General features: G+C 58.1%; 2 protein-coding genes across 2 annotated transcripts; one reads left to right on the top strand and one right to left on the bottom strand.

The window, feature by feature from the left end:
• Positions 1-266: 266 nt before the first annotated feature.
• On the bottom strand, positions 267-5,140 carry KLHDC8B (kelch domain containing 8B). The gene is made up of 6 exons (XM_061195358.1): positions 4,984-5,140; positions 3,551-4,060; positions 2,325-2,489; positions 1,763-1,987; positions 1,563-1,664; positions 267-1,125 (listed from the first exon to the last, which is right to left on the bottom strand). The coding sequence occupies exons 2-6, from the start codon at positions 3,924-3,926 to the stop codon at positions 929-931; spliced, it is 1,065 nt and encodes a 354-aa protein (XP_061051341.1). The 5' UTR covers positions 3,927-4,060; positions 4,984-5,140; the 3' UTR covers positions 267-928.
• A 4,136-nt stretch (positions 5,141-9,276) lies between these two features.
• On the top strand, positions 9,277-12,972 carry CCDC71 (coiled-coil domain containing 71). Its single transcript, XM_061196789.1, has 2 exons — positions 9,277-9,342; positions 11,330-12,972. The coding sequence occupies exon 2, from the start codon at positions 11,382-11,384 to the stop codon at positions 12,810-12,812; it is 1,431 nt and encodes a 476-aa protein (XP_061052772.1). The 5' UTR covers positions 9,277-9,342; positions 11,330-11,381; the 3' UTR covers positions 12,813-12,972.
• Positions 12,973-13,421: the final 449 nt, after the last annotated feature.

Genomic DNA, 13,421 nt, shown 5'->3' with positions numbered 1-13,421 from the left:
TCCTGATCCTATGGTATTTTGTTGCAGTTTTCTGAGCTCTTCTATGGTCTTGCTGTGAGTGCCCTCTAACAGCCAGGGCAATAGGGGATGCGGGTCATCCTACGTCACCAACAGAGAACTGAGGCTTAAGTGGGGCTAAGACACCAGAACACTTTGGGGGCAGAGGCCAGATCCTAAAGGCTCCTCTAGACCCTCATCCCCTGAGAAAGTTGAGGGCCAGGGGCGCAGGGGCAACACAGGAGTCCACACCAGACAGAGCCCATAAGCCAGATTTAGCAGCACTTTTACTTCCACATCTGAACTCCCTGGGTCCTCACAACAGCCCTGTGAGGTAGGTAGGGCAGGAAGGTTTCAGAGATCCCCATTTATAGATGAGGATGCTGAGGCACAGAGAGGTGAAATGACTTGCCCAAGGTCACACAGCCAGCAGTGTAAAGGGCCCAAAGCCAACATTCTTCTGGCCCTCTGAAGGTCCCCACATCCACTCCTGTACCCCTCTGTGTTCCCACCCTCTCTGACCTCTTCTGAGTCCACAAGGGCCTTCAAGGCAGGCTGACAGCTAGGATTTTTCAGGAACAGCCATTGGGGAGGGCCTGATCAACTCCAGGTAGGCACTGACCTGTGGGGCAGGAGGCCAGCTCTGCCCTCCCCCACTTCCCAGTTGGACAGAGGGCCCAGTAGGTTCCAGAGCAAGGGTGGAGCTGGGCATGGTCCGTGAATGAATGGGAGTAAAGGTGGGTATAAAGGTATGTGTGTCCTGTGCTAAAGATGAAGACCACCCCCAAGTCCCAGACACAGTGTCTCAAGTGCCCCACCCTGTGCCTCCCTCATCCCACAGAGCCACAGTGAGCTTTCTCAGCAGCGAAAGGAACCACAGACATCTGCTTCTGGCACTGAACTGCTCCAGTGGACAGGTCCCATCAGGCATTCAGACCCCATCACGCAGACACAGTGCCTCCACAGCTTGACTGGGACCCTGGGCCACACCCCCGATGGCAAACAGCCGGGGCCCAGCCTGCAGACTAGAACAGGAGCAGCGGGCTGTGGGCATGGCAGGCAGTGCCTCCCAGCGCCGCCGTGCAAGGCTGAAGCCCTCCACAGAGCCCAGAGGGCACGGCTGGTTTCCTGCAGGAAGAAGACAGATGTTGTAAAGGGCACAGGCTGCAGGGGCTCCAGCTCTTTTGCTCCCTGAGCCCAGAGCATGGCCCAGCATGCATTACCCCAGGATGGGCTATCCATGCCTTGCTACTCATTGCCCCCATTTCATCACTCATTCATTTATTCATTCACATTTCTATTTCTCCATTCATTCAGTGGTCATTTGTCCTGTTTTTATCTCCTAGGCCCCTGCTGGTACAGAACCCACAGTTAGGTGCTGAGAGACACCCCAAAAGCTGAGCCAGGTAGACCACCCACTGACTGTTTTACAGATTGGGAAAGGGAAGCTCACAAAGCCCTGACCCCTGGAGTACCTAGAGAAGGGCAGGAGGTGGTGCTCACGCGGGGGGCTACTCTTTCCTGTCTTGGGCTCCCCTCCTATCCCTAGCCCCACAGAGACTCACCAAGGCCCCCAATGGCCACGATGTGATCCCCAAGTGAGCCAACCACAAAGTCGGCCCTCTTATCCCTCATGCGCAGGCTGCGGGGCAGCTTGGTCCAGGACCCTGCAGGGGAGGGGAGGTCAGATCTAGCCCCCTCACACACACTGCACCCCTCCATCCCATGGAGAGTGGGAGAATAGCCCAGACCAGCCACTGCTCACCATGCTCCAGGTCGAACATCTCCACAGTGTTGACAAAGTGTGGGCGGGAGTAGAAATTGTGGGGCCCGGGCTGCTGCAGGCCACCCAGGCTAAAGACGCTGCCTTCGGCCATCGCGCAGCCAGCAAAGGCCCGGCGGCTGGGCAGGCTTGGGTGTCGGGTCCAGGTACGGGCCTCCAGATCAAAGGCCTCAAAAGCAGTCACTGGGAGCTTGCCCTGGCGGCCCCCTGCCAATGGAATTGGGGCACCTGGGAGGCAGCCCAGGGGGCCTGGCAGGCTCTTCCTTTACCAGGTTGCTGAGCCTTTACCACTGCCCACCCCAGCTACCCATACCCAGCTGTCTGCACACCAGAGCACAGATCAACCCCAAAGATCCTTAGGCACTGGGGTTTGGTTTTCCAGCCTCAGCAGGACCACCAGAGGTCAGAGCCTCAGAGCAACCCTGGCTCAAACCAACAAAACTTCTCTTGTCCCACCATCCCAGACTAAGCTTGATCCTAGCCAACCTATAGGGATAAGTGCTTTTGGACTTCAAGCCAATTTTCCACATCCCCAGGTCCTTACCCAGGACATAGATCTTGTTCCCGTTCAGGAAGGTGGAGGCCCCGTAGCAGGGTGTGGGCATCGAGGGCAGCGAAAGCCAGCAGTCCCGGCGGGGTTCATACACCCGAACCTGGGCCTGGGGGGTTGTGTCAGGGCCCATTCCCCCCAGTGCATACACCATACCATCTGCAGAGAAAAGAGTAATACAGACTATCCCTGGGCCTGGCCACAGCACTCCACCCTGACAACTGCCCTGGTCAGGCCTGGAGGTGACTTAGGACACACCTATTTATGGTACCCCTCCCTGGCAGCAGAAACCCTCCTGCCTGCCTGGAGTGGGGGCTGGGAGAACTAGGATTCCCACTCTGGCCAGGGCCCCTTCAAGTGAAGAGCAGGAGGCAGCCAATCTAATTATAAGCCGTCTCTGTCTCCCTGGAGACGCTATGGCAACCAAGTCTGGCATCCAAGTAGGACCGGTGGTCAGACCTGGAGGCCACAATGTGGGGACTCTCATGGGGGAAGGAGGGTGGGGGATGGTTTAAGCCAGGGGTGGGGGCCATATGAAGATCTGTTCAGCATGGAGCTCAGACTGGGGAGGGGGCTCTGGGGATCAGCTGGGGGGCTGGGAGAGGAGCTTGGGCCTGCAGGATGGGGGTGCTGTCCACAAGCCTTCTGCCAGCACTTCTGTACCCTGCCCTTTCACTAGAGTAGGTTCTTGCCCTGTTACACCCTCAGGGTCAGCTGGGGGCATGTCTGGGGGCCTTGGGCAGACAGCCAGTCAGCTAGGGGCTTCCATGGCAACTGCCTCCAGGCCAGCTTGGCTTTTGTCCATCTCAGTCTCCCTGGTTTGTTTGTGTGGCACGAGGAATTTAAGCACTTGCCGGGCTCTGAGCCAAGGCCCTGCTCCCATCCCCCTCTCCCAGACTATTTATAACTGTGGGAGTCATTGGGCCACCCCTCCTTGTCTCTTAGAAAGGAGGAATGGGGCAGGGAGGTGGCTTGGGCCTCCCGTCATGCTGGCGGCTAGCCTCGGCTCTGACTCCCACCTCACAGCTGGAAAAGGCAGTTTAGGCTGCTGCTAGCCCAGCTCAGAGCTAGGTAGGGAAGGGTACAAGAAACAAAGCCATGTCCAGGGCACCCAGGCAAAATTTACAGCTCTTGCCCAATCACTGAAGGTAAGGGACCAAGTCAGGAAAGAATGGAGGGTGTTGGGGCACCTGAGGGACCTTCCTTGGGAAGCCACTCACCTCTCTCCACAGTTGCAACCCCCATGGCTGCCTGAGGGAGGGTGGCCCGACGCTCCCAGCGGCCCTCGTCAGCCAGGAAGGCCTCCACAGCAGCTACCGGGCTCTGGCCCTCATCCACACCGCCCACCACTAGCACCTGCTTGCCCAGTACCACAGCAGCCGCACCAGCCCGGGCAGTGGGCAGGGGCGCCAGTGCCAGCCATGTATGTGAGGCCATGTCCAATGTCTCGGCAGTGTCCAGAGGCAGTCCAGCCCGGCCACAGCCCCCCAACACTAGCAGGTGCCCATCCTGGTATGCCACTGTACCATATACCCGGCAGGTGGGCATGGGTGGGAACACCTGCCAAGCAAAGGCCCGGCCACCTCCTGTAGCCATGGTGTTCACCTCCAGTGGCAGGCCATGCTATCTGCTCAGGCTGCAGGCCTCACTGAAGGGCATGATGGGGCCACATCTTGACTCTACCGGGGCTACAAGGGAGTGTGGGGCCAGTCCAAGGACTTTGCTTTCACCTAGAGAAAAGAGGGAAAACAAAGGGTCAGAGCCACTGACCAGCCCCTCAGGGTACAGATGAGCAGCCTGGCCCAAAGTTGCTGGTGGGAAAAGCAGAGGGAGGACACACCTCCACTGCCTAGCACACTGATGTGGAGGCCCTCCTGGAGTGGGAAGGAGGGCAGTCTCCCAGTTACCCAGGCAACTTCCCGACTTCCTATGGGGCTTGAGGGATTCTCCTCCCATACCTTGCCCTCACCTAGTTGCTCCCCAGTTGAATCTAGGTCTAGGTGGGACATAAGGTGACTAGGATAGGACTTTCCACCCTAGCCCCCTTCCCTTTCCCTCAACAATCCTCACCCTGGTGCTCTGCATCAGTGGAGTTTTACTGTACCCTCCCCCTTACTGGCTTCCAGTGTGCTCTGGGCAGCCATCAGGGTCTCCAACCTGCTGCCAGGGATCAGAGTCCAGGGTATCCTTAAAACCCCTTTGGGAGCCATTCCATAGAGTGCATCCATTCCCACCAGCAAAGGCCAAGATCAGGGTGTTTGAGACTGGGAGGGGAGGGGCTGGAGGCCAGAGTCCCACATTTCCCCTCAAGATCTACTCTCAGGGGTTTGCCCATGCCAAGTCCCCAGAGGCCTGCCTTCTTGGTGTCTGGAACGGGGAGGGGGATGATTTTTGGGAACCCACGAGCACTGGACTCTAGGTTCCCAGAGTCCAGGGCGTTGCCAGCAGGAATGGGCAGCTGGACTTCACAGATCCCAAGTTCCCTGGCTTCTCCTTTCCCGCGGGGGGCCACGCTCCTGGGACCACTGGCGCGAGGGGCTCCTGGCCCCAAACTTCCAGCTCGCGGAATGGGGGGCGGGTCCGGGCGAGCGCGCTTGGGGCTCTACACCCCGCGCCCTAAACTTCCCCTGAGCGCGGCTCCCGCGGGACTCACCGGCCGGGGCTCCGGCGCCGCCGGGGCGCAGGGTCCGCGGTTCCGGTTCCGCTGGTGCCTGCTCTGGCTGGGTCTGAGGCCGGGCTCCGGCGGGGCTCCGGCGGGGCTCCGGCGGGGCTCCAGCGGGGCTCCCGCTCTGCTCCGGCGCGGGGCGGGGCTGGACAGGGTCCGCCCCTCGTCCCCCTCCCGACTCGGGAAAACCTCCCCTCTGCTTTAACCCCGCACCTGCCGTGGCCGGAGCAGGGCGCGCCGACCCATGGTCGCACGCAAACCGGTGAACAGACAGACGGACATGTGGACACTGGGCCTGCCCAGGATTTGGGGTCCGACCTCGGACTGGGGGAGAAAGGAAGCAGCGGTGGGCCGCACGACACGTGTATGGTGGGGGCCGTTCTCAGCAGGACCCAGCCTGGGAGCACCGGCGAAGGGGCGGGCCAGAAGAACCTGGGGGCTTGAGAAGCGGGCGCCTGCCCACCACCGCAGCGCTCCGAAGAGCCCACGACAGGCTTCGCGGCGGCGCCCCCTGGAGGCCTCTTAGGGAATGTCCTGGGCCTTTGGTGGGGGCAATGGCTCGGTCGCCCTTCCCCAAGAACGGATGAGGGCACAGAACAGGTTCTGTGGTGCACATTGAGGATAGCAGGGGGTGGAGGAGCAGAAAGTGCCAGCCTCCGTACTTGACAGGCCCTTCCTCAGGCATGGGTGGGGGCAATTTTTGTGGGGGAGGGTAACAGAGCAGGTGATGAAGAGTCAGAGGCCAGGGGACCTCCCAGGCAGGTCACTCTGGGCTTATTCTGCAGGGCCTGAGGCCTGGGCTACTCTGGGACCCAAGGCACTTTGTGACTGTCCATCTTCAGGGTCCTGGGCCTGCCTCTAGCCAACTCCGGGGTCAGGCGAGAACAAGTTGGTGTGACAGAGGCAGACCTACCTCAGACCCAGACCCTGGCCCATCCTATCTTCTGAGCATTAAGAGTACTGGCTAAGTCTGTGAGCTAGGGGCCCATTCGTACAGGTCAGTGGTCACCTATGAGAAGAAGTCCTCGTGACTGTTTATGCTTGCTACCATTTGTCCCTCTTTCATGGACAGCGTCTGCCTCACTTTCTCCAGAAGCACACCTGGAGACTGAGATACAAGTACATATAGTTAATGTGGGAGATGAGGACAGGAAGCACCAGTAGAAGAATGGCAAGGAGACAGGGAAAGCAGCCAATAAAGGGGTGTGTCATCAAACAAGTTCCCACTGTGGGCAACAAGGACCAAATCCTGCTGGGGACTCTGGGAGCCATTGTAGAACATGGGCCTCACATTATTGTTCCCATCAGAGCAAGGGAATGCTAAGGTATTCATTCTCAAATCTCCATCAGTCATGGGTTGAGAGCAACTTGGAGACATGAATACCCTAGCCTGCCTGACTTCTGGGCAGCCTAGAGTGTGGGCAGAGCCTTCTGACCAGAGAGAGAGTCTTCAGTCCCTTTCAGGGGCTGGCAGATGGAGTTGGACGGCCCGCATGGAAATGGTGCCAAGGCTGGTTGCAGGTCCTGGCTAGAAGGCTTCCATCCTCCCACTCCACTCTGCCCCCAAAATGCTCCTCACTTAGGCCAGTCACTGGTACCTTCCTCCATGGGGTATTCACACTGTCCTGCAGACCCCCTCACATTTCCCACTATTCCCTTTCCAGGCCCCTTCCCCTCTCCTTTCCAGTAATTAAGCACATAAAAGCCTCCTGCCTTTAGATACCTCCCAGCACCCCAAGTCCTTCCATTGTCCCATTCCTTCCAGTCAAACTCTTGAAGTCATCTTCTCTCACAGTTTCCACTGCCTTGGTGTTGGCCATCTTATATCTGCTACCACTGCTCCCCAAAACTTGGTATTGCCAAAGTCACCATGGAACACCATATAGCTAAAACGGGGCGGGGGGGGGGCTATGGTCTTTTTCTCAACTGAAATCTTGCTGGCCTCTTCAAAGCCTCACCCACCCTTGTGACCTTGGCTTCCTCCTGCTGCTTGTCCTGCCCCTCAGAGGCTTTTACAGGCCCTGCTTCCTCTCCTTCCCCAGGAAGAGGCTCCTCAAGACCCAGCCTTGGCTTTTCTCCCTGGCACATAGACTCCCTCCTGGGGTGATCCCTCCAAGGCCACTGGCCTCACTCACATCTAGATCTTCACCAGATCTCTCTGCTCAGGTGGATATGGGTCTAAGGTCCATCACCTTAGATATAAGGGATATAAAAGATGCCAAATGGAGAGGAAGGGCTGGATCCTGGGATGGCCCTGTGGTCTCTCCAACCTCATCTCATCTGATCCCAGTTATGCCTGGGATGGTCAGCATCCACCAAAGTCCAGGTCAAGTCAGACTTGGCCCTGATGAATGATCCCAGAGAGTTCCATCTGGGACATACTGGGTACCAAGAGGCAAAAGGATCAGCCTCCCCTCAGGAAGCTAGGTACCCCAGACCATTTCCCTGAACCCATATCATCCCCACAGTTCTAATGTGTGGAAGGGACACAGACTAGGGATGGACCTACCTTTTTTTGTCCTCCACTTTGCGCTGACCTCTAGGCTGGACATCACCAGAGACATATCCTCTTTCCAGGACACACCTAGGCCCATGTCATCCCTACAGGCTGGGCTCTGCTTCTTCGTGGAAGTGGCTTCTGTTTACACAGGCCTGGCCCCACCTGCACACAGGGGGCCAACACTGCTGGCTTTAGAGAAGCTGTAGAAGACAACTTGGGCAGAAGATGAGGCTGGATTGGTCCTAAGAGTGAACAACTAATCTTCAACCATGGATGGGGCAGAGATGGGGCTCACCCACAGTTGGGGACTGGGAGTGCTAAGGTGGGACTTCCTGATTGCAACCCCCGAGACCCTGGCCCTTGAGAGCCCATCCTTCCCTTCTCTCTACCAATACAAGGGGCCAGAAGAATTGACCCCAGAGGAGCAGGAGTGTTTGCATTTCCTGCTGGACATCTTGGCTATGCTTAAAGGCACTGAGGATCCCACCATCAGGGCTGAGGCCCTGAGAAGCTCAGGTGCACAAGGTGAGGCCTAGGGTGGGGTGAGTGTTTCTCTCTAGGGGTGCCCAGACCCCTCTGTATAGGCAGAGAAACATAGATCAGGTAGAGGATCCTGGGATTTTATGGGGAGTGAGGAGGGCTATCAACCAGTCCCCAAATGAAGCATCCAGTCACACTCTGTGACTGCCCATAGGCTTCCACCTGCCCCCCAGCTACCAAATTTGCACCACTGTACATGTCAGGTCCAAGAGTTATGACAATATTTTTGCCTCTTAGCTCAGGCTCTGACCCAAGTACAGATGCCCCCACCATCTCATCCATGAAACCAGGACTTCCAGGTTGACTCCCAACCTGGAGTTGGGGGCCCTTGACCAAGAAATGCCTTTGGTCAGAGCAATAGAGACCATTCTGACCCTTTAGACTCCTAGGGTTAATTTTTACCTGTGTCCTCTCATCTGATGCTGCTTGGGTAGTGAGCCCTGTAACCACCACCCCTCTGCTGGCCCCAGGGTACATGTGGAAAGACTATACAGGTGGAAAGAGGTCCCAATCTCTTAGGCCAAAGAGCAGGGATTTGGGGAAGAGTTAAGACTTTAGGGAGGGCTTCCTGCCACTGAGGGAGCTGAGGCTGGACCAGGGTCCTCCCACCACACCTGTGGGCATGCTCCTAAGCAAGTACACTCAGGCCCACACTGGTATGCTGGGACTCTCAGATTGGACATGCCCAGTTTTGGGCTTAATTGCAACAAATGTGTGCAAACCAGCCTTTCATACCACATGCAGCAGGCCCATTCTCAGGAATTAGGGGAAGGCCTGCTGCCCTCAGAGGAGGTACAAAGAGGCTCCCGAGGGACACTCTCAGGCAGGGCGCACTCCTCTTTCACCCTCCGTTCAGGCACCTGGGACAGAGGCGGGCCTTGTCAGTGGCTGCGGGAGGACTAAAAGGGTGAAGGATAGCTTGGACCTTGCCAAAAATCCCTCCCACATGTCGTTCCACCATCAAGCCCCTCAGAGAAGGTGTCAGACGGGCCCCTAATCCAATGCTAGTCTGGTGCAGTCCTGCCTGGGGCAGCGGCCGAAAGCGCCTCTGCCCCTCACACTCCTGCACAGGCCCGCAAGGGTTTAGAGCGGTCCCCTCTGCCACCTCCTCCAGGAAGTCTTCTCTGGTTCCCGCTTGTCCCGCCCCCAGACTTTGGGGGAAACAGGGTCTCGGGGGGTCAAGGGTCACTAGGGCGGGCCAGGTCCCGGAAGCGGAAGCGCGGCGCACTTCCGGTGCGCAGCAGGCGGCCATGTTGGAGCAGCGGAGGCGGCGCAGAGGCGCGTCTTGGGTCCCCGCGGCGGCGCCGGTAGGTTGGGGCCGTGGGCCTAGCCACGCCGTGGAGGGGTCGTCCGCGAGGCGGCAGGGCGGATGGGCCGGGCGGCCGGCTCCTTCGGAACCAGCGCCCTCCGCCGGCCCGGCCGAGACCCCCAACCCCCACCCCGTGCCCAAAGACCCCACCCTGGGGCTGTGCGACCCGGTCGCGCTCCCACCGCCTTCCCCGTGCATTTCGCTTCCTCTAAGGCCCCCCGCTCCTACCGTCGGCTTCGGTCCCAGGGACGCGGACTCCCAGCCTGAGGGCCCTGATCTGCCCCCATCCCAGTTCCGCTTGGATAGGGCCGCTCCCGTCCCGCATCTTTCATCAGCTTCCCCGGGCGGCCCCGGGGACACTTGTGAAGGGAAGTCAGGGGTCGGACTGCAGTCTCTGTTTTCCGGAGCCTCTTGGAAAGCCCAGGAGACCCCTCCCAAGGGCCCAGGCCGACCTGGGCGGAAGAGACCCCGGTTCACCCCCAGTATCTGTGCCTGGAGGTAACAGGCCCTTCCTTATTGTACAGTTCACAGTCCTGGGAACTACACCCCTTGGGGAAAAAATAAAAGAACTAAAGTCATGTGTAAGGACTGTACTTGGAGAATGGCCTCTGGAGAGGGGAAGTGCCCGAGACACCTGAGGATCCAAGAATGTTTCCAAACAAAGAGCCCCAGGGCACTTCCTCCAGGGAATTCTGAAAACTTCTGCTCCACTAGGGGGAGGAAGAAGCTGCACAGACTCACCTCTTGGCCCCAGGGACTTGCTTGATCCCAGCTGATCTTTTAATTCTCCTGTGCAGCTACGGAGCTGTCTCTGGGACCCTTCAGTGATGGGTTAGACTAGATGTTAGTCATGATTGACGGCCTACAGCTTTTAAGGAGAAGCCTGGGACAACTTGGGTCTTCCCAGACAGCTCTAAATGGGCTGTACCGAAGTCTGCTTCCAAACCCTAATTAGGACAGTTCAAATCTCTAGGGTCCACTTTATTAACCATCTTACTCGGAGTCATTGGCTCCCAGACCTTGGGCTCTTGGTCTGGCTGCCTGGCCCCAGGCTGCCTGATTGCCTAGAGATATGTTACTAGTACCTGCTACTCATCATCTTTTTAGTTTCTGTTGAAGGAGAGTCTGGCTTTTTCCCTGGGGTTGGTCTCCATGGCTCTAGTGCTAGGAATTGGACCTCTGAGTGGACTGTCTGGGAACTCTGAAAGCAGAACTTCTGGTGGGCAGGGAGGTCCACCCCTGGGCACCTGAACAGCAGCAACTGTAGGAACAGAGATGGTCATGGACTTTGGATGTAAGTCTGGGCCCTTTGGCCAGCATTCAAGGAACATTCAAAGCTTGTATTGCCCTGCTGTCCCCTGTTTTTCCAGCTAGACCTCCCAGCCCTGACCACAGATTCCAGTCACACCAAGTTTGCCTTACTCTTTCTCACTTTGGAGCCATTGCATTGGCTGTTGCCCTTTTTGCTCCATCTCCTTCTGGTCCTTTCCTATTCATCATTCATGTCCCACTTGAGTATTCCTCTCCTGGGAATCCTTCCCTTACCCATTGGCTAGCTGAGCTGTGTGCCAGTGTGCGTTCCCGAGAACCTTGAGGGTATCTCTATCTTGCCTTCTGTACAGGGCTCCTGGAAGACAGAGATATTTGCCTGTATTCCCAGTGTTGAGTCTAATACTAGGAATTTGGCCAGGCCCAGATCTTTCCAGGGGCCCGTCAGCAGGTTGGATGGCTCTGATGAGCTTATGGGCATGTATCCTGAAGAAGCTGCCTCTGACCCATATGAGTCCCCCACCTCTACCCCCCACCCTCCACCGTGATAGGTGGAGAAGACCAGGGTTTTGCCCCAAGGAGTGGCTCACTCTGGCCAGACCCCTCTGTGTCAATAGATGTTATTGTGAAGAATGCTGGACCTGATTGACCTATCTACTGGTCCTGTCCCCTATCTCGGTGCCGTTCTTATTGACTCTTTTCCTCTTGCCTTGGAGGTGCCAAGCGCTGGTTTGCGGATACCCAGGCAGATCTGCAGTGCCTAATGCCATGAGCGTGGTGGTGCAGCATGTGGAGGAGAAAGCTGTGCACTCCTGGTCGCGGATCTCCACGGCAGGGAAGAAGGCCCTGGAGGAAGCGCTGCTTGTCTTTAACCCCATGAGCCAGGATCTCAGTGCCACTGAGGCCCAGCTTGTGGCCTTCCTGCAGGGCCTGCGGGATGATGGCTTCCAACCAACCATCCTGCGCAGCGGTGATGTCTATGGCTATAGTTCATGCACAGCCAACCCCCCAAGCCAGACAAAGCTTCAGGCTCGTGCCCCCACCCCAGCTGCCACATCACCTCCAGCCAGTGCTCCCCGAACTGCCATGCGGCTGCCTGCAGGCCGGGCCACGCTGCTCCCCATGCCACTGTCTGGCAGGCTGGCCAAAGCATCCACACCAGCCCTCGCCAAGCATGCCACCACCAACCTGCTACTGAGCTCCCTGAAGCAGTCAAGCGCCAGCCGTGCCCGGGGTGCAGCAGTGGGCTTTCCCACCCACCTCTATCCAGGTGTCTACCCTGCCATGAGGCTCTCTGTTGTCCTTGAGGCCCTGGTTCCACTCAAGACTCCCATGCCCTGCTTGGGTGCCAAGCACAAGGCACAGTCACTGCAGCTCTCACTTGCAGACTCTCCCCTGAAGCTGCGGAAAGGTCCAGGGAAGAGGCTGGGGAATTCCCAGCCCAAAGCTCCCAGAAAAGCCACAAGCAAGGACCCCAAGTGTCTGACTCGAAGAGGCCCCAGGGCTGGACCCCGACAAGGCACTGGGCCCCAGAGCAAGACCTACAAAGCCTCTGGTTCCCTCAGTGGCCCACAAATGAAAGGTGGCTGTGCTCTGGGCACCAAAACAGCCCAGGCCAAAGTTGCCCGTGCCCAGGCCAAGGTGGCTCGAACACAAGCCAAAGCTGCCAAGGCCCGGGCAAAAGCCAAGGCAGCACGGATCAAGGCCAAGGCCAAGGCCAAGGCAGTACGGGCCAAGGCCAAGGCCAAGGCAGTGCGGGCCAGGGCCAGGGCCAAGGCCAAGGCAGTGCGGGCCAGGGCCAGGGCCAAGGCAGTGCGGGCCAGTGCCAGGGCCAAGGCAGTGCGGGCTAAGGCCAAGGTGGCTCGGACCCAGCCCAGGGGCAGGGGCAGGCCAAAAAGGTCTGTTCAGGCCAGGACTGCAAGGAGGGGCCGGAAAAGCTGCCCTGAGACTGTGGGACAGAAGAGGAAAAGGACTGAGGAGGCAAAGGATCTTCCTCCCCAGAAGAGAACACGGCTTGGGCCCCAATCCCCTAAGGTATGGCTAGGACCTGGAACGGCAAAGCTGCTGAAATTCCGGGCCATCAAGGTGGACAGGCAGTCCTCAGACCGTGAGGTACGGCAGCAGGCTCAGCGGATCCTCCGTGTGAACCTTTCCCCTGTAATACGACTTCAGCCATTGCTGCCATACTCGGCACCCTGATTCCTTCACGTAGCAATGTTCGGGGAAACTGAGCCCAGTTGTCTGTGTGGCCAGTGGCACAGTGTGCAATGCCCATGGATTCCACAACCCTAAGGACTCTGGGTACCTCTCCAGGGCCCTGAGAGCCACCGGCCTCCTTTCAGAGACTGGAGGATGTGGGGTGGGGTGGGCGGGTGGGAGGGGTGGTCTCATGGTGCGACGCACTGTGACTTGTTACTCTTCAAGTTGTATGTCCACTATTCCATCTATCACGTTTTATACCTTTCCACCTTCCAGTCTCCCTGCACACACTCCATTGTCTTTTTTTGTGTGTGTGACTGCTGGTAAGCCAGCTTGAGTGTTTAGGAAAGGTAGCCCCAGGAACAGGAATGCCAGAGAGGGTCCTGGTAGCCCAGGGAAGGTCATGGATGTGAGTGAAGGGCAGCCTCCGGGCCCCTGAGGGCAGGGGCAGAGCCACTCTAAGGTGGGACACCTCCCCTTGGGGCTGCCCTGGTTTGTTATCCAGATAGCTCCCTTGGAGGCGGACAATAGGTGGCTCTGTGGGGAACCTTGCAGCCTGCAGGTTTTTAGGCCAGGGAAGGGGCGGTGCAGACAGCCTGGCCTTGTCTT

The sequence above is a fragment of the Eubalaena glacialis genome, chromosome 7 (genome assembly GCF_028564815.1).
Source record: "Eubalaena glacialis isolate mEubGla1 chromosome 7, mEubGla1.1.hap2.+ XY, whole genome shotgun sequence".
NCBI lineage: Eukaryota > Metazoa > Chordata > Mammalia > Artiodactyla > Balaenidae > Eubalaena > Eubalaena glacialis.
The sequence above is the reverse complement of the archived record's forward strand: the minus strand, read 5'-3'. Positions and strand labels throughout refer to the sequence as shown.